General features: G+C 34.1%; 1 protein-coding gene across 1 annotated transcript; it reads right to left on the bottom strand.

Moving 5' to 3' along the window:
* On the bottom strand, nt 814-21,290 carry LOC109838082 (protein HOTHEAD-like). Its single transcript, XM_020406553.1, has 4 exons — nt 21,127-21,290; nt 11,020-11,664; nt 1,165-2,008; nt 814-1,082 (listed from the first exon to the last, which is right to left on the bottom strand). The coding sequence occupies exons 1-4, from the start codon at nt 21,212-21,214 to the stop codon at nt 1,022-1,024; spliced, it is 1,638 nt and encodes a 545-aa protein (XP_020262142.1). The 5' UTR covers nt 21,215-21,290; the 3' UTR covers nt 814-1,021.

Raw genomic sequence — 21,802 nt, 5'->3', positions numbered from 1 at the left:
TTCTAACAGTCATATCATCCTTACAATATCCTTTTCAACCAACATTTCTATGGTTTCTGAGTTTACTTTATTTAATTTCTTAACACCCAGATATTCCACAGTATCCTTGCAATATTAATAGAGTATATTTTAGGGAGATGATGTGAAGTCTAGTAAGAGGAAAGGCAATGTAAAAATCAACTAAAAAGTTAGAGAAAAAGAATCTCTCAAATTAAAAGGACATAAGAGAAAAAGAAAATGAACTGCAAAAGGGGTTAACTTGCTATCACTCTCCCTCCAATCAAACACTAAAAAGGATGACCATCCTCTACCTCATTGCACCCCCATCGCCTCCCCTTCTAGAACCCTCTATCAAACCGAGCCTAAGCTAGACATTTTAGAAAATCTTATTTAAGAACTTTGGGATTTCTCAACTTTTAAAAAACTTATTTACAAGCTCATCTAAATACCTTAACTTGCTCGACCAAAGTCTATCTTACCTTTACAATCCTTATCAAATTTTTTATCATAAAAATCAAAATGAAACAATCATTAGCTTTGTGGGTTTTAGGAATAAACCCTCTTAAAGATTAGTTCTCAAGCAGGTTTTTCTCCTCAGATTCTAAGAACAGACTAATCTGCAGCTTCCTCCTTAGGTGCCAGAGTACAATTTGGGCCTCAAACTCTTCTCCCATCAACATTAGCTTTAGCATTAACTCTCAAAATGGCCAAGTTCCTTGATGCTCTCAAAATGGCCAAGTGTATTTGAGAAATGAGATTCCAAAGATACACAACCAAATAATGAAAATTAAGAATCCATGAATCATGGTAGCTTAATCAAAGTGTGACATATATTGATTGAACTGGAGTTACTACTCCCTTATCTTTCGTTTTATTTAAATTCTTGAAGCACTTCAATTCTTCAACAAGATTATTTATCGCCTACATTTTAAATGCTTACATCATTAGTTTTTTGACGAAATTCTAGTACTTTTAATATGTTGCTATTGAAGTCCCACAATAATTCTCTTCCCCAAGAAGATTACATGCTAACATGCTCTTTCATATTAAGCCTCTCCTGTTGAATTTTAACCGCCATGTACCTGACAAAATCACCAACATTCTCTACAGTGAAACAAAATACTAAAGAAAATTAAGTCGAAAATTGCAATTCAAGAAAGATACCTTCCAAGCATTAGAAGAGTTGCCTGTGGATTTGTTCCAGGAGATGAATTGAACGTGGAGCCATCAAGAACCCTAAGCGCATCAACACCAAGAACCCTGTAATCGTGATCCACAACCTGCCCAACCTGGCAACCTCCATGATAATGCCATATCGTCATCACAGTATCCTTGCAAAATTGTTCAATGGATATTTTATAGTTTCCAAGTCTATTTGATTTATTGATACCCAAATACTGCAAAGTCTCATTGAGTAATGAATCAAATGTCGCATCAGGATACCGAAACTTGGAGAACGATTCAGATTGTATCACACGAGCAATAGTCTTCAGACCTTTAACACAAGTCTTAAGGTCCTGTGGTTCTTGAAAGTAGTTAAAGGTAACCTCTGGATTGTGAGCTGGATCTGTATTTATGAGCTTAAGATATCCTGTAGAAATAGGGTATGCGACCTTTTCTGCTATGAAACCCGATCTTAACAAACCGCTCGGTGGACAAATGAAGTATTTGTAACCACTGATGGACTCGATGTAGCTACTAAAGACAGTGATGCCAACAGGTTGAACAAGAGAGAGCTCAACAGGTGAAGGAGAGGGAACATAAATGGCGTTCATGGGATTATCAACCATGTTTTTGCCTACTAAGGGTTGATCCATGACCATCTCAATGCCTAGAGATTGCAGATGATCGGAGGGGCCGATACCACTAAGCATTAGTAGCTGAGGGCTGCCGAGTGCTCCAGCCGATATAATGATCTCGTTGTTTGGGCTGTTCTTTAGGTATGCTTCGTGAGTTTCTCCTGTTGAGTCCTTGAATAGAACACCATAGGCTATTGGTCTTTGTTGTCCTGTGTGAACAATTAAGAGTTATTAGATGATTTACTACTAGTGAATCAAAGATAAAAAATGGCTTCTCTGATTTTTCAACTTAATGACTGAGAAATTTATTCAAGGTTATGACTATTGCTGGAATCGGATCAGTTAATGTGGTGTCTGTTTTGCATTTACCTAACATTCTCAAATTCAAATTTGAATCTGAATCCCTATTTATATTTTCAAATCTAAGTTCAAATGTGTCACACATTCATCGAGTAGTAAAACATATTTATCCTACACTCTATCAGGCCCCGCAAATTGAGAGATCTTTTATGGATAGAAATCTAAACTCCTGCAGGTGCTCAGACATTATGTCAAAGGATCCCACTACTACACTAGGTGAGGTTGAGAGTTACTATTTCATACTCTAACAATAATATTTATTAAACCCTCAAAGCTTAAGAAATGAGCATAATGCGTTTACTAATATGAAATATGGTTAATTAAATAAACAAATAGACACTAATAAACAAATGAATCAAGTATCACAATGCTCATATTTGATCAATATGTGTTGTATCTTATATTTAAGATCTAAATCATAAATCCATAATTAATTCAAAGAGATTAATAAGAACCAAAAGATGCAGAAGCATATACCTAAATCCATTGAGGAAAACCTGATTAGGGTTTTGATGATCTTCTAACCTTAGGGTTTCTCTAGCCAAATTTCTCTCTAGATGGGGGTGATGAGAATTAGAGAATGTAACCCTAGCTTAGGGACCATTACCCCTTATTTATAGGTATTATACATTTGTAATTTAGCCCCTTATTAAATTATAATTACAACCTGGTATCTGCACATATAACCCCATAATTTATTTAAATACATATTAACCCAAATTAATTGATCACTTTAGTGGGTTATCCTGAAGGATAGCAATACACACAGATTAATCATATGTGCCCACAAATAGATTTAATTAAATTTAAATCCAACAATCTCCCACTTGGGCACCATATGACTCCTTAAAGTGTGTATAACCTTATGAGCTCAAAACTGCTATCACTGTAAAGGTATTTCTGAACAATCTCGTCCATTGACTATATCAATATAGGATCAAAGCGGCCTTTGTCACATTTATCATAACTCGACCCATTAATGGTCACATATACCAATATAATCAAACGACATAGATCAATCATGGATGTGCAGCATAAAAATTACATGCAATGTGATCAGTACATGTCTATTTTCAACTTGTCCTACTTTAGTGAGGTCAAAACCAAACATAATGTATCAGAATGTCTTAACTGAATACTTTATTCTGATCAGACAATACAACCAAACATAAAGCACCAAAAAATTACAAACTTCCACTAAATCATGATATCCTCTAATATCACCACACCCATATGAGCAGTGTGCTCATGAAAGACCTTAGGTGGCAATCCCTTAGTAAGAGGATCTGCTATCATGGAGTTTGTCCCAATGTGCTCTATGGATATCTGTCCACTCTGTATCATTTCTTTCACAACTAGGAACTTAATGTCAACATGTTTTGACTTAGTTGAGCTCCTGTTGTTATTGGAATACATTACTCCAGATTTATTATCACAATATAACCTTATTGGTCTTTCCACATTTTCCAGAATGCGCAGTCCCGTGACAAAATTTTCGCAACCATATTCCATGATTTGATGCCTCATAGCAAGCTACAAACTCTGCTACTATAGTGGAGGAAGCTACGAGTATCTGTTTAACACTTTTCCATGATATAGCTCCTCCTGATAACATATAAATGTAGCCTGATATAGACTTTCTGCTATCTTGGTATCCAGTAAAATCAGAATCAGAGTACCCAATGACCTCCAGCTGTTCTGATTTTCTATATATGAGCATATAAACTTTTGTTTTCTGAAGATACCTCATAACCCTTTTGACTGCTATCCAATGTTCCATACCAGGGTTGCTTAAGTATCTGTCTAACATCCCAACAATGTACGCAATATCCGGACGCATACATACCTGAGCATACATTAGACTTCCTACAGCCGAAGCATAAGGAATCTTCTGCATTTCCTGAATTTCAAGGTTGCCTTTAGGGCACTGATTAAGATTAAACTTATCTTCTTTAGCCACAGGGGTGTCTCCTGGTCTGCAGTCTTACATGCCAAACCTTTTAAGTACTATATCGATATAGCTCTTTTGTGATAATCCAAGAATACCCTGAGAGCGATCTCGATGTATTTGGATTCCTAATATAAAAGAGGCGTCCCCAAGATATTTTATCTCAAAATTCTTTGATAGAAATTTCTTGGTTTTGTGCAACATACCTATATCATTAGTGGCAAGCAATATGTTATCGACATACAGAACCAGAAAAACATACTTACTCCCACTGAACTTGTGATATACACAGTCATCAACAATGTTCATCTCAAAACCAAATGAGATAATTATTTGTTAAAACTTATAATACCATTGACGAGGAGCTTGCTTGAGTCCATAGATGGATTTCCTTAATTTGCAAACCATATTCTTTGAGTTTTCTGACACAAAGTTTTCTGGTTGCACCATATAAATCATCTCATCAATGTCACTATTGAGAAATATTGTTTTAACATCCATCTGATGTAACTCAAGATCATAATGAGCAACAAGTGACATGATTGTTCTAAAAGAGTCTTTCCATAAAACCGGAGAGAAAGTCTCTGTATAATCAATGTCTTCCTTTTGAGTAAAGCCTTTAGCTACAAGACGTGCCTTATACCTCTCCACATTACCATTTGCATCCCGCTTGGTTTTAAAAATCCATTTAAAACCAATTGGTTTTGCACCTTCTGGCAATGAGACAAGTTTCCAAATCTTATTGTCTTGCATAGACTTGTACTCTTCATTCATGGCATCAATCCACTGTTGAGAGTTAGAACTTTTCATGGCCTGAAGGAAGTTGACTGGATCATCTTCCAACATTCCATTACTTTCCTCATGTTCTTGGAAAAATACAATATAATCATCCGAAATAGCATTTCTCCTTTCTCTCGTGGATCTCCTTAATGACATTGGTTCTTGAGGTTGTTGAGTTTGTTCTTCTGAAACATGGAGTTGTTCAACATTGTCATCTTGAGGTTCCGAATTTACTTCTTGAGCAACAACAGGTATAGGAACCTAAATATTATCAAAAGTAACTGTATGGATTAGATCTGAAGCCAATTCCTCCTCAAAAGCAATGTCTTTGACCTTATTTCTCCCCCCCAAACTCAACATCCTCAAAGAATGTTGTTGTTCCCATCTCAAAAATATTTCTTAGCATGGGATCATAGAACTTATAGCCTGTAAGGACCATGAATTTTTGATACTAGTTAAAATAATTTTCTACTATTTTAAAATATTTAATTATGATTTTTAAAAGAGTATTTGTATTTTTCTTGAATTTCTACAATTTTCTATGATTTAAAGTCTAAGTTTTATATTTATTTAAATGATATTAAAATTTATAAATTAATTTTAATTTAAAGTCTAAGTTTTATATTTATTTAAATGATATTAAAATTTATAAATTAATTTTATGCGGTAAAATTTTTTGAAAATTATCTGTTGTGTTATCGATGCTATTACATATTATTTTAAATAATAAGTTGTATTAATATCGATGTTACGTATTATTTCGTATAATACGTTGTATTGTTAATTAGGTATTATTTGTATAAATTATTATATTAATTCTATTGAATATTATCTGTCGTAATAGCATAACTAGTACGTTTTTATTTGTAGATATTTATCCCATAATTGTTTGATTTTAAATGTAAGTAAAAATATTTTTATCATTAATTATTCTTGTTTAATTGTACAATATATGAATATTTCGACTATTTCGTATCAACTGTTGTATTAGCTCAACATGTACGTTTTTATTTATAGATAATTATTATGTAACTAGTTTAATTTTTAAGTACCCAAAATTATTTATTATAATTATTTTCGTTTTAAATACCCAACCCAAACCCTAACTAATACATATATATATAAAACTTGTTTTCTTTCTCTTTCTTCTCTCGTTCAGGCAGCGCCACACCTTGCTGCTCTCCCCTGCATCCTGCTGCTCTCTCTCCGTTTCTCCGACGCGCACGCCCACCTACCATCATTCTGGAGCCGCCGTCGAGCTCACCCGGCTGCGAGCCACCATCAGTCGCCGCCAGCCACCCCGCGTCGCGCGATTCCACTAGACGCACCGACACAGCCGCCGCTCAACTGCGTCGTCGCATCTCCGCGTCCATCACAACCTCGCCCTCCTCGTACCACCGTCGTCCAGCACCGTCTCGCGTCTCAGTTACCACGCCCACTCCGAGACGCCGCTCGACGCCATTCTCATATGCTGGTCCGACCGCAATAGCAGCCAGCCAATCGCGCCCACCGCGCGCTCGCTGACTACGCCAGACTACGCCCACACGCGCCGATTGCACTGTGAAGCTGGAGAGCTCCCGTTGCCTACGTGCCGAGAACGCTCCCCTCGCTCGAACCAGGCAACTCTCATGTCCGTCTCACCATCCCGTCGACCTTCGCCGCCACTGAACCACATCAGATCCACGCCCTACGCCACGCGTTGCACCTATCTTTCCTCTGTCGGTCCAGCCGAGTGATTCCACGGCGGCCCCGGCAACAAGCTCGCTGAGATTCGCGTCGCTGCCCCTTTATTCGGCGAGTCGGACAAGCGGACCGTTCGCTGCCACCTCGACGGAGCTCGCCATTAGCGCTGCCCTCCCTTCAGATCGGTCGAGCAACACCCACATCGGCACTGTCGCCTCGTCCGCATACCCCACGGTCTCGCAGGCAAGATCCCGATGTTCTTTGACTCGTATTTCCAATTTTTAGATATATTGTGAATTAATGCTTTGATATGAAGATTTTGATTATGCCACGGTATGAAGATTTTGATATTTGCGTGGGCTTGTTGATGATCATGTTGATAATGATGTTAGATAAGTAATTTAAAGAAATAAGTATTTTGTGTAAAAGTGGTTATTTGAGATGTTTTAAAAAGAAAGAATATATTTAAAGATTATTTTTAGAATTATTATGATGAGAAAAGGATTAATTAGAAAAATGGGTTGGTTTTGAATAATTATTAGAATAGATAATTTTAAAGTATTTATTTCAGAAAAGGGGTCATCTTGAGTTGTTAAGTTATTTCCATCAAAAGAATTATATTTTGATAATTATGAAGTTTTAAAAGAATTTATTTTGTGAAAGGAATCATTTTAGGAAAACAACAATAATTTAAAGTAAATTATTTTGGAAAAAGATTATTTTTTCTAAATTACATAGTTGGTTGTTCATAAATTTATGACTCTTAATTTTGATTACCTGATTTGCAATGATATTATTGTACATGATTAGTTGTTTTGTTATTAATTGCTGTGATTAAGAACCATTAGTAGTTCATGACTAAGTGGCCTCGTGCGTCATGAACAGACTTAGAGACATGTGTGGGTATGTTGACTGAGTTTAGGTGGTGAACCCAAGTTTCAATGAGGATTATGGTTAATTTAGATAAACGAGAAGAGTTGGGATGAGGAAGTTAATGTTCATGTGATCAGATAAGGCTGTTGATGTATCTTCCAGACTCGTATCAGAGACCTGTTTTGTCCTGGGGTTGGTTTGTTGGACCAAGTGACCTGTTTCGCGACTTAGATCCATGACCTGTTACGTCACCTGAGCTTTGCCTAAGTTCGGACCGGGCCGAGATCGGATTGCGTGTAGTCCTCTAGCCGCCTGTTTCGCGGGATTGGATGCACATAGGGGATTTGTGAACAACCAGTTATCCGGTGATAGGAGCATTGACTCTGTGTGAGATATGACCAGTGACCTGTTATAGGATGGCTAGTTACTTGACCTCGTTTCTAGGCTAGGTATGACTTTTTGTAAGATACAGATCAGTTGTGTTATCTTTTCATACATAGATCGGGATTAATATTTAATTATCTACAATTTGAAACATATGGTATATACATGAGGGTTTCCTTGTTTGGATTATTTCGCTCGACGTACTACGTCTCTTGTTATAGATTTTTAAGTATTAATTCCATCTATTTGTATGACATGGTTACCTGGATGATTATTCTGATGACTAGCTGCAAGACCGACTTGTTACTTGATTGATTTGGTTGGATTTCCAGTTGCACGTTTCTTTTGTCATTTCGGTTATCGTATTGTTTTTTCGCATTGGATTTTCGTTCATTCTTTTCTTTTGTGGGGTCTTGCCGTGTGCCATGCACCCTGACGTACACCTATTTTCTCTGGTGTACGTCAGACTTAGGAGAAGAACAGGTTCAGCAAGAGCCAAAGGATTCTCAGCAGGAGTACCCTGTAGACAGAGCAGAAGAAGGAGTCGAAGCCTATTCTTTTTATTTATTAGTTGATGGTTCCAAGTATTTTTGTAGTTCTTTCATTTTCCTGCTTAAGCGATGTATTTTGTATCTCTTCAGCATTCTTTTGTTCAGTTTTGTATAAGGGCATGTTGACCGAATATTATGTCTCGGATGTTATCCTATTTGTGATATGATATTTTTATTCTGAGTTTGTTTATTATATTATTGCTGATTATGATCGGGGACCTGTAACTTCGTATTGTATTTATTTCCAAACGCTTAGTGTATTAGGTTGAGGAAAAATAATTATTTTATTTATTCTTCTCAATCTAATACGTCGGGGCTTGTTCACGTTCTGATTCCCCGGTATTTTGGGAAGCAGGGCGTGACAGGTTTTAGTGGTGGCCCATGCAGGTCACGGTCCTTAGTCTTACCAGTGAGAATATAATGGATAATTTAGACACATATCATATTTCATTCGTGAGACTACTCTTGAGCCCTTATCCTATTTTCTTGGTAAATTTCGTTTCGTCCCTATCTTATCACTCTTTGACTCCGTAGTTTCCATGGTTCTTGTCCTGTCGCTTCACGATTACCCTCTCTTTGTATAACTCCTCTATCCTCGTGCCGGTTATTATTTTATATGTTATTATTTTTATACTATATTTTCTTTGATTTGACTTATATATCATTTAATTGTATTGATTTCTGTATTATTTATTATATTATTTTATGTATCATACACAGTGTTATATTGTATATTTTTATCAATAAATATATATATAATTACCTTGTAATTGATACCTTGTAATTTAAATATATACAACATTAATATCAAGTCTTTGGACAGTAATATTAACTTGTAATTGATACCTTGTTGCAATGGTCAAACATTGACAATAACTCATGTCAAATAATGAAACTCTCTTTGGATCGATTCATTATTCACATGTAAAACCTTATAATTATCACACGTTTATCATCGCAGATGTGTATGCAGTCTAAATAAATATTAACCTTTCTTTGGGCCGATTAAATATTTACACGAAAGCATACACACAAACATCTCACATTCTTCATGAACAATCTACACAAGAGAGGTTACTTTGGCAACTTCTTGTTTCAATTAATCAATTGGAGTGAGAGACAATCTTAATACCTTAGGGTCATAATATTTGAGTTAAATAATTGATTAACTACCAAAATTAATTCAAATTAATCAACTTAATTTGAATTAAAAGAATATTCCATAGCTTAATTAGGACCCTTAACTTAATTGAATAAGTTAAGTATACCAAAGTGGACCCATAATTTAATATGAAAAGCCAAGGCTTAATCATAGTGAACACGGAGTTCGCTTGACCACGAACGCTAGGTTCGTCTGTATTGAGTACGAGACTCACCTAAGAATGAACGCGAGGTTAGTTTGTATTGAGTATGAGACTTACCTAAGAACGAATGCGAGGTTCGTTTGTATTGAGCGCGAGGCTCTCCTGAGAACGAATGCGAAGTTTGTTTAAATTGAGCGTGAGGCTCACCTTAGAACGAACGCGAATTCGTTTGAAGCTTTCAAGCCTCGCCAAAATTTAAGGTAACCACATCCTTAATTTTCACCACGTTTTCACGCACGAACCCTAAGAGTTTCAATCTAAAACCGCCGCCGCCATTGCTCCTGCACCCAAAGGTCGAAACCCTAGGGTTTCCTAACGCAGCCCCCCCGCCATTGCTCCTGCACCCAAAGGTCGAAACCCTAGGGTTTCCTAACGCAGCCGTCACTGTCGGAGTCGAGAGTGAGGCCGCCAGCGAAACTTCGCCGGTGAGGAGCACGAGACCGAAGGCCAAACCAAAAAAAATCCAAAAATTCCTTGATTTTATTTTCAAAACCAGATCTAGAATCGGAAAAAACAAAGGATGATTTCTTGATCCAGATCCCAAAAAACCGAAGGAAAAAAAATCCAAAAAATTAAAAACTTTACTGTTCACGGTGATTTTACTATTCATCCAAAAATCCACAAACGTTACTGTTCATCCATGAACAGATCTGAATCTACCACAAATTAAGATCAAAGAACCCTAAATTAATCTTAATCTCTTAGAACAAATCACGGTGGATCTGATACCACTTGTAGTATCTTATATTTAAGATCTAAATCATAAAGCCATGATTAATTCAAAGAGATTAATAAGAATCAAAAGATGCGGAAGCATATACCTAAATCTATTGAGGAAAACCTGATTCGGGTTTTGATGATCTTCTAACCTTAGGATTTCTCTAGCCAAATTTCTTTCTAGATGGGGGTGAAGAGAATTAGAGAATGTAACCCTAGATTAGGAACCATAACTCCTTATTTATAGGTATTGTACATTTGTAATTTGGCCCCTCATCAAATTACAATTACAACCTGGTATCTGCACATATAACCCCATAATTTATTTAAAAACCCATTAACCTAAATTAATTGATCACTTTAGTGGGTTATCCTGAAGGATAGAAATACACACAGATTAATCATATGTGCCCACAAATAGATTTAATTAGATTTAAATCCAACAATATGATAATAGTAAGGAATTATTCGCTTACTTTCTCTGAAGTCAAATTTAAACAAATAGTTAGATGGACAATTATCGAACTATTTGATAATTACTAGAAAAATAAATTACTAACCTCGTTTGAACAAGATCTTATAAACCGTAGCCCACAAGAAAACCGTAGTCTGTTTTGGCTCCGCTTGTGCTAGTAAATCTGCAGCGGTACGCCTGTGCCCATCCCGATCAAAAATCGTCCCTCCAATCTTCGTCCCTGTCAGATGCTCATATGTAAACCCATTATCTGGCACCACCCCTGCCTCCACTAGCCCGTCCCTCACAGCCGATTGCCACTGCTTCAACTCGGGCTCCTGAACCAGCAACTCCTCAATCCATTCGTACGACTCCTTCACCAATCTCATGTCCCAACCGGCTTTTCTAACGTAATCGCTACTAGCTCGACTATAGAATCCGGCATTGAGGCACGTGCCTCCACCGAGCACACGCGCACGGACGTTCTTGATGCCGTCTTGGGAAACAAATTGCTGGGCTGCGGAGGTTGGGGAGGTGTCACATAGGGAGTCTGTGAAGCCCGAGAGATGTGTTATGTTGTTGTTGTCGTAAGGAGAGCCTCCTCTTTCTAAGAGTAAGACTTTGGAGGTTTGAGAGAGAGTAGCGGCCAATGGGCAGCCTACGGTGCCGCCTCCGACGATGATGTAGTCATAGTATGATGTTGGTGGTGCTTCTGTTGCATTTTGCATAAAGTTGTAGGGTGGCGAGGATGCTGTATGAATATGTGAATTTTTAGTTAATAATGAGAAAAATTGACATGTCCAATGCCGCGACATTAATCTGAACATTTGCTTTAAAAATACATTGTGCAACTAACCACTTAGAAAAAGTATAGAAGTTTGCACCAAATATAATAATACACTTCGTGTATTGAACTGCTCAAGTACAAATTGAGTTTAAAATTAATTTGATTACATATTTTTAGGTCTAAGCAGGCGGATTTATACACAATCTAGGGGTGTAGTTGCACTCCTAAAAATTTACAAATTACATATCAAGCCTTGTGACGTTTAAAAATATGCCCCTTCATAAACCGTAAAAATTGCACACATGGTCCAAGCTATCTGAAAACACTAAAAAAATTAGTAACAATTTGAGTTCATTGCAAAGTAAAAACTCATTTAAATTTCCAAAAATCAAGTTAAATATGGGCCCATATACAAAAACCCCAGAACTATAACACTGAAAACCCAAAAGTGCAAAACACAAACGATACTAAAATCCAAAACCCATTACCAAAAATAATACTATAGCTATTAATAATATATATTTAGTTTTAGATAAATTGACCTTGTTGTCCAACCCCGAAGAAATTTTTTTGAATGATCCACTAGGTCCAAGATTGTTTTTGGCAGTGCGTGAGTTTAAAACTAAATGTTGATAAAAGTTTGAGTTATAGACAAATAACTCTTTTGAAAGTATGTGAATTTAGAAATAAATAGGATAAAACTTTGAGTTTACAAGAAAAAAAAATGCATCCACAATTGTGATGATAATCAGTGTTAGTATGAAAAAGCCAAGAAATAAATAGTCTAAGCGTTTTATTTAAAATATACCACATATACAATCAAGTAGAATATATATATATATATATATATATATATATATATATATATATATATATATATGTATGCATATGTTTTGGAGAGTACTTTGGGAAGAAATGTTTTACCCACTTTTATAATAGTACTAGTATCGTGTACGTGCGTTGCATGTAGGCACACTTGTTGATCAATTTTTTGGAATTCTTTTGGTTCTATTAGGTTAGAAAGTGAATAGTTATTAAGATATTATAGTAATTAATAAATAATTAATATTTATTCAATGAAATGAGACTTAATGCATAAAGATTAAATGGGTATATTTGTAGGAGGTTATGAATAAGTTATTTTTATCGAAAACAATAACTCTCTGCATAGAAAATTAGCTTACACATGTTTCTATTATAAAATATAAACTACTTGTAAAGAAAGAAGCTCAAGTACATTTACATGAGATCGAGAGAGGGATGCCATTTTGAATGAGACGCAATTTATATTTGATACTTGCAATTTATATCTCTAAAAGTGTATTTCAAGGGTATTAAGTGCTAGTATATTGAGGAGGATTTAGTTCAACTCAAGATATAGAAGAGCGAATTATATATAATTTTTCCTATTTTTTATAATAATGTAATTTACAGATGGTTAATGGAGAAATGGGTAACCCTTCATGAATGAGTTCCTTATTGAAGAGGGGTTAAGAAGACAATGGAATAATGAAAAGTTGACAACTTTTCATATTACTGTTGTTGGCCTTCTTGTTTTGATGATGATTTACAAACAATTTACTACTAATGTTGTTTGTCTAGTATTTGTATTTTCTTGTTTATTATAGACAAACAACTAGTTGTAGGATGGATGGAATCGAGCCTTAACGATCATATCAAGAGGAGGTTGGCGGAATTGTGGAGCTGAGCCCATCGTACAATTCAAGTTAAAGATCAAGTTCAAGCTTCATCCGCAAAGTGTACCAAGTCAAGCTTATTGAAGATCAGATCGGCTTGGGTAATCTAGTTTAGGTTTTATATTATGTGTGTTAAGTACGTTAAGCTCAATATATATACACACACATTTTATTGGTTTCTTCGTATTATATTATATATATATATATATATATATATATATATATATATATATATATATATATAATATATATATATATATATATATATATATATATTATATATATATATATACAAGTTTTGGTTTCTATGCATATATATAGTTATATATATACATACATAGTTTTTGAGTTTTTATGTTTATAAATATGAAATCATATGTTTCATATTTACTATTGTGTTTTTGGTATTTAATGCCTAGAATATGTAATTTTGTGAAAATATTATTTTCTCAGTTTTTGGACTTAACAATAATCATATACATACTTTATTAAGTCTATATAATCATTGAGCAAAGTTTCAAAACATGGTTTAGCCAAAATGGCAAAATTCACATGTTTCCATTTTCATGTTTTGGACTATTTTGCAAAATGATGATTTTTCACAAATGGGAAAAGCAATTTGAAAAATTCTTTTTGTAACATGTTTATTTTCATGTTTATATACATTTCCCAAAGTTTTATATTTTTTGGACTTCATTTGTTATTTTTAACAATTTTCCAAAAGTCAAAAGAATCTGTTTTTAAAACCTGTCAATATGCATATATCAGATTTTGGTCGACCGCACCGGTCGACCGCTTAATTTGTTCTATCGACAGTAGGCTCCAGACAGTTTGTCGGTCGACCGCCGCGGTCGACCGAGAGCTTCCTTCGGTCGACCGTACCGGTCGACCAGATAAGTCAGCTTTTGTTTTTCTTGTTTCCGTCGGTCGACCGCCAATAGAGCCGTTGTCTCCTAACGGCTATTTCTGAGCTGATTTTTCTGGGGCTGTTTTATCATTTGGTTTGGGGTTTTTGTTGAGATCTTGAGTGGGTATAAATACCCCATTGCTGATCTCTTTTCAGATTAAGCCAAGAAGTTTTTAAACAAAGTTTTTAAACAAGGGTTTAGGGTTTTACTGTTTGTTTAAGATTGGGTTTCTGTTTACAAAAGAGGAAATTCTCACTGCAGATTGAAGGATTCATTCTCAATCCTCTTCATCCTCTTCTTTGTGTTTATAGAGAAGTTTTCTAACTCTTTTCTCTAGCAATTTCATTATTGATTTTCATATTCTTATTATTGCTAGTTTGCTATTTGAGTTAGATTTTATTTTACTCATTGTTACACATACCCACATTGAGCTTTTATTATTTACATACATAGTATAGTTGGGTGGTGTGAGATTGTAACTTTGAGTTGTGCTTTCATTGTGTTCTCATCCATAGTTGAGAACAATTATTTGTTATATTGTGCTTATTGTGAGATTCACTTTGTAATACACTTGTACACTGAGTGAGGAGTGTGTGGTGAGAGTCGGGGATCGTCCTAAGAGGAGTGGCGTCGGTTGACGAACCTAGGGAGAGGTTGTAACCGAGCACTTGAGGGAGACACGGCCAGGTCCAACACTTGTGTGGGCGTAGAGTGTGATTGCATAGTATTTATTGTGTGAGAGTTTTCGGTGAACTTGTAAACCGAGTGTGTAGAAGTTCCAGCTTCCAAACCGGATTGTGATAGTGGATTTCTCCCCGGGAGTGGGGAGCGGAGACGTAGGACGGAAGGTCCGAACTCCGTGATCATATTATTTGTTTGAATGTGCTTTGGTGTTTATTCTTATTTATGCTCATTGCTCATTTCGCCATTGTATCATTATTTATATGATCCACTATCTAGTTCATACTGTTTACCCTTGTGTTAGTTTTATATCCTTGCATATATATTTCGCTATATACCTCTTTGCTAGGATATATCATATTGTATATTGCTTATCCTAGCTCATATATCTTGTTATATTTCATACTTGCTAGGATAACTTGTTAATAAGTTTTAATTGGCATATAATCGGATTAGATTAGCATAAGTCCCTAATCACCCCCCCTCTAGGGTCTAACAACTGTAATGTTATATTATATATTTATTTATTTGAATTGGTAAATAAATAACTTTTTACTCATATTATATTTGATAATTGCACATATTTAATAATTTATATAAATATTATATATTAATGTGATATCAATATATATTATAATTATCATGCATTAACTAATATACTCAAATAGTAGATTAATAGCAGAAAATTAATAATTAATAGCAGAAAATTGATAATACTCTTAAAATTGTAGTAGTAATCCATTCTATAAGCATCTTCAGGACCAACTAACTATATCATTTTCTAAATTGATCTTCCTGCACTTTCTATTTTTCCTTTATAACTCAATAATATCAATGTATTACGTTAGTGACCATAGAACGAAAATTAACCTTTTACACATATAGAGTGAAAGCAATTACACTTATAATGCATTGTCATGGACAAAGCTTTTTTTATCCCGAGAACAAGCATAATGCATTAAGAGATTCAACCAAACTATACAAACAATTTAGCATATTTACAAACATGCCTAGGAGTTGGAAACCAATTTACATGCTAAGGAAAAAACAAATATGAAGATGGAAGGGGGAAAAACCAATTAGTTTATGGCTAAAATAGCTGCAGATTTTGATAAAATACAGGACCACCTTCTTTGTCGCCTTCACTGATTTTTCCTTTGCTTTCTAAATTGTTACACCGATGCTTCCATCACCATCTCCTCATTCAATTCGATCGTACTCCACCAGTGATGTTACCATTAACACACTCATACTTCTTGCGATTTGTAAGTGCTGTAGTTGTGTCTCCTTACTTTTCAATATGAATAAATTTTGATTAAGAGTTAGAATTTTGGTTAGAGAAATTTGATAAGATTCTATAGTAATTTATAGTGATTCATGGAAGAGGAATAGTTGTAACGTTTTTTATTATTAGTGTGTAATGTGAAGACTTAGTGGGGAATGTTATTATATTAATTTATTGTGATTTATGGAGGATGAATAGTTGTAACATTTTTTATTATTAGTGTGTAATGTCAAGACTTGGCGAGGTAATGTTATTAGTGGGTGGTTAAATAAAAATTTGATGCTAATAAATAGAGAGATTATGAAAAATTAAGTATGTATATATCTTAATGTATGCATGTATGGATGTGCTAGAGATGTATGCATGTATGTGTTTCGGAGGGTATTATTGGAAGATATATTTTAACATGGCTACACATTTTTATAATAGTATAATATATATTTATATATATATATATTATATATATAATGGGAAAAGTGAATCTAAAGTGACATCTAGCTCCCACCTAAAGGACCAGGCCTAAAATCACATCATTTCCTTTTTTTTTTGACGATCCACTCCATCTGAACTTGATCTACAGTTCTAAGCCTAAACACTAATTTGGTGAACCCGTCGTGTTTTGACCTTTATCGACTCGCTGCAATTTCAATAGTTTCGAATGAATAGAACTTTTTGCCAACAACTTAACGAAACGCTACAAGTGTATGACATGTGAGCCCCACACCATGTGATAATAGGGGGCCTCACATGTCATTACACTTTGCCAGCGTAGGAAATTCCTACGGTCGCCGAGCTCACCTCCCGTTCTCTCTCTCTCTCTCTCTCTCTCCCCGTCTACGTCTACTCCAGTCTTATATCTCATATATAATCAGTATATATATTAATATATATGTATATATATATATATAATATATATATATATTATATATATATATATATATAACAATATATAACTGATACCATATTTATACTTAATTTATAAATTAAAAAATCCCTAGAATTGAAATGAGTGGGTTAAGAAATGAATAGGGTTGAAGTTAGGTTTATAGACTAGAAAAACCATTTAGGTGTATAAAAATAAGTTGGGGGTAAATCTTTGGAGTTATGTAAGAAGTAAAAAAAAAACAAAACTTGTCCACACTGATTGCAATGATAATCAATATTAGTACAAAAAGCCAATAAATTAATAGTTTAAGGATTTTATTTTAGATACACCACATATAGGATCATAGAAAAAAATAAAGTTATAACAATACAATAACTTATACCGTATATTAAACTGTTGAATACAAAGTAGGTTCATACCTAATTTTATGAAGCATTTTAATGTAAGTTGGAAGTGGGTGGGTTTAAAATAAACGTTGGCAAAACTTTTGGTTCATGGAGAAATTATCCTTTCTGGAGGTGGATTTGTTTAAAAAACAAAAAGAGATAAATCTTTATTTTTAGGTGAGCTCAAATAAAATAAATTGAGGTAAAACTTTGTCTTTATTTTTAGGTGAGCTCAAATAAAATAAATTGAGGTAAAACTTTGTGTTTATAGATTATAAAACCCCTAGAATTGAAGTGAGTGGGTTAAAAAAGGAATAGAGTAAAACTTTGGTTTATAGGCAAGAAAAAAAAATAAATTGGAGTAAAACTTTGAGGTTTGTTTAAAAATTTTGTGAAGCATTTAATTGATATAAGTTGGACGTAGGTGGGTTTAAAAATAAACAGGGATAAAACTTCCGATTCATGGAGAAATTACCTATTCTAGAAGGGGGTTTGTTCAGAAACAAATAGAGTAAAACTTTATTTTTGGGAGATCTTAAAATAAATTGGGCAAATTTTTGTGTTTATAGATAATAAAAAACCCTAGAATTGATATGAGTGGGTTAAAAATGAAATTGAGTAAAACTTTGGGTTTATAGGCAAGAAAAATCATTTGGGTGTGTAAAAATAAGTAGAGCTAAAACTTTACAGTTACGTAAAGAAATAAAAAAATTTACAAAGCTTGCCCACACCAAGATTCGAATAGCCAACCTCTCAAATCTGATTTAAGTGTTCTCCCACTGGACCCATTCGTACAACATTAAGAATAATCATATTGTTTTTAAAATAATAAAAGTTATCTAGGATGAACTATAACTAAGGACTATTCTTCCTAGTTAACTTTAGATACGAGCAAAATTGACTCGCATGATGCCATGACGTTAGTGTGAAAAAGCAAAAAAAATTAATGGTTTAATTATTTTAAAAATAAACTATATACAGCTAATCAGAACCAAAATCTTGAAACTTACATTATAAACTAAATTGCTAAAATTGCAACTTAAAATTATTTCAGTGGTCTAAGTTTGATTGTGGAAGTAGGTAGGTTCGAAAATAAGCGGGTAAACTTTGAGTTTATTGGATAAAAAAACACTTTTAGAAAATGAGTGGGTTCAAAAATAAGGGTTTTTTTAGACGTTAGTCCTTTAAAATCTCAATAATTCCATGTTAATAGCTCAAATCTTGGAAAATGCATTTTAGTCGTTAAAATCCTATTTGTCTTGTAAAATGGTTCCTCTGACAAACTAATGTTACCTCAAATCTAATCACTAGAGTTAAATTGATGATTTTATCCCTTTGTTTTAAGTTTCCTAACTTATTTCTTAAAAGGTTTAAATCATACACCCACTTTAAAAAACTCGAACCCACTTATAATTCTTCTCCAATGGTCAAAAAAATAATTCTAACCTAAGGTTAAGCTTCAACAGTCATATTTCTCTAAAATCTATATAATCCCCTTAAGTTTCACTTCAAACCTATCTATCATCTTCCTCTCCAACCTTTGAAATACCAATGAGAGATATTTTTATCTCTCTCATTGTGATTCAACGTATCAAGAACACTTGGACCTTTACGTTTTTTGGGGAAACTTATGAAAAGAGTAGTTTGGTAATTGTTGGGGTTAATCCAATCATGATTGGGTTTTTAAACTGAAACACTAACATGAGGATCTTTTTGCAAGACCACATAGGATTTTAATAACTAACATGCAATTTCCAAGCTACGGCTAATTTAGAATTATTGAAGATTTAAAAGAAACTAATATCTGAAAATGGAGTAAAAATTTTCTTCATATATTTTACGGCTAAGAGAGAGTTTGGAAATGGGTGGATTTAAAAATAAATGGAGTAAATCTTTGAGTTCATATGCAAAAACTAAGTTTTTTTTTTTCCAAAGTGGATGGTTTAAAAATAAATGGGAATAAAGTTGGGTCCATATGCAAAAAAGAAAATGTACTTCCCAAAAAGTTGTGGACAGTTCTTGAGAACTCATGACCTTGCTTTCAAAGGTCAATCCTCTAACCAAATGTGCTAATAACCTCTCTACAATATTTTGAAAACTTATGATAATTATATACATGCATACTTCGCTACAAACTTTCTCATTTCCCATTAAGTTTAGTATAAAGTATAATATAATATAATATAATCATAAACCATGATAAACCAAACAGAAGAAATTACTGTTTGATTCAAAACCATGGAATGAGTTATGATACAGCTGAAATGTCTCTTTGTCAGTCATTTTTATTGAATAAATTACAAGAGAAATGACATCAGACGTACCTTGTATGATAGTTGGTCCAATAAATTGGAGGTAGAAAATATTTTTGGATCCACATAATTGTTTTCTTTTTTTCTTTTTACTTTTTTTCTTTTTTTGGTAAAATATACTATTGATGAGTTTGATCAGTTTAAATGTATGATTATTAAATTTGAATTCTCTATCAACTGCCAAAGTGGTATAGACAAACAATTATAATTATAATTGTTTATGTTTTTTAGTTGATAGTTATGACCCGTCTTGAGTGAAAATTGGAAACATGGTACGATTAAAAAGGTTAGGACAATCCATTGAACAACAAGCGTCTGCAATTAAAAAAATAATGTTATAATGTATGATAGGATCCAAATTTCTACTATATATTAATGAAGGAATTTTTCTTATAAAAACTCTAAATTTAATTAATTTTGATTCTCTCCACTATAAAAAAGAAACAGAATGACCACTACTTTTGAACATAGCTGCCTATTTTCTAGTTGATGGCTTGTGAATAGTCTTAAGTGGAAAATGAGAATCGGTGCAATACATGGGGATATGATAAAGCGGCAATATTTAGTATAATTAATAGTCATCTACTAAATAATATATAGCTGTGAATGAAAGTAATTACAATTGCTGTCAACAATATTACACATAAATAATACATCACATTTATGATCCACTAAGTATCAAGATCTTATTAGACAATTATAGTTGAGAAAATAATCACTTCATTGTCATAGTCGTACTGAAAGGATTCAAATTCATTGGTCTCACTAATATATCTATTACTTTTTCTTTTAAAAATTAAACTCTCACTATTGCATTATGAACCTAGTGGTTCTTCTCAAGAAAACAAATGGTAAGTTGCATAAAACTCCCACTAAACCTCTAATAACTTCTAAAATCACACTAAACCTCCAATAATTATTGGAGATACAAAAAACCCTAACAAGTTTCTCCATTTTGTAGATAACCCCCATAACAACGTTAGTCCCCACTTTGCATTGTCGACAAGTTTAGATTCTAAATGTGAACTGATGCAATCATGGAGATTATCTATAAAATGTGGAAACTTATTGGTAGTTTTCTGCAATTCAATAGTTATTGGGAGTTTACAGTGATTTTATAAGTTGTTGGGGGTTTGCTGTGAAATGCCAAAAATTCTTGAGGGTCTAGTGTAATTTACACTAAAACAAAAGAAGAATATAAACCAAATAAAGCTCCTTGTTAAAATTATCTAACTAGATATAGTCTAATTACAAGAAAAGTCCAGGGCTACCTTTCTCCAAGCAAGTTAAGCCATGGAAGCACATAAACCTTGTAAGAGTTGCCAAAAGCAATCCCCAAAGCCTTGATCTTGCACTCATTTTCAGCGGAGATTTGATGAAATACTCGAGCAAGTGCTCGATCTATAGATAGAGAAAACAGAAATGAGCAACTTCATCTCTTTCTTCATACGGAGAGAATTGATATAATTAATAATTTAATTTGGTACGCTTGCGTTCATTGGTCGTATTCTTTCCTCGTCCTTTGAGACACGTGGAACGATTGTCCAACACGTAGCATTGTTGAGAGAGATAATTGAAAAGTTTTTAGCTTGAAGCTTGATGTGGATTGTGATTATTGTGTACCAGTAGACAGGGATATTGTACTCGACTTTAGTTCAGTAAGAACTGTCTCCGAAGCACGCTAGTGATTTTTTTTATTCCATAATTAGTTGCGTATCAGAAAATTCAAGCGAGCGTCGGCGAGCGCTTAAAAAATCTTGATGGTCATTGGTCAAGAGTGATCCTAATTTTCGTAGTGTTCACGCTTTGGAGAGGGCTTCATGTGCGTGTGTGGCAGTTGATTTTGGTTATATCAAGGGGTTTTCTCATGATGTGAGCAAAAGGGCAGCAACGATGAGGATTTGCCATCAAAATAATCGTAAAGGATACCATATGCGTGTTAAAATT

The sequence above is a fragment of the Asparagus officinalis genome, chromosome 4, assembly GCF_001876935.1.
Source record: "Asparagus officinalis chromosome 4, Aspof.V1, whole genome shotgun sequence".
NCBI classification, from domain to species: domain Eukaryota; kingdom Viridiplantae; phylum Streptophyta; class Magnoliopsida; order Asparagales; family Asparagaceae; genus Asparagus; species Asparagus officinalis.
Note: the sequence above shows the minus strand (reverse complement) of the source record. Positions and strands in the feature narration are given on the sequence as shown.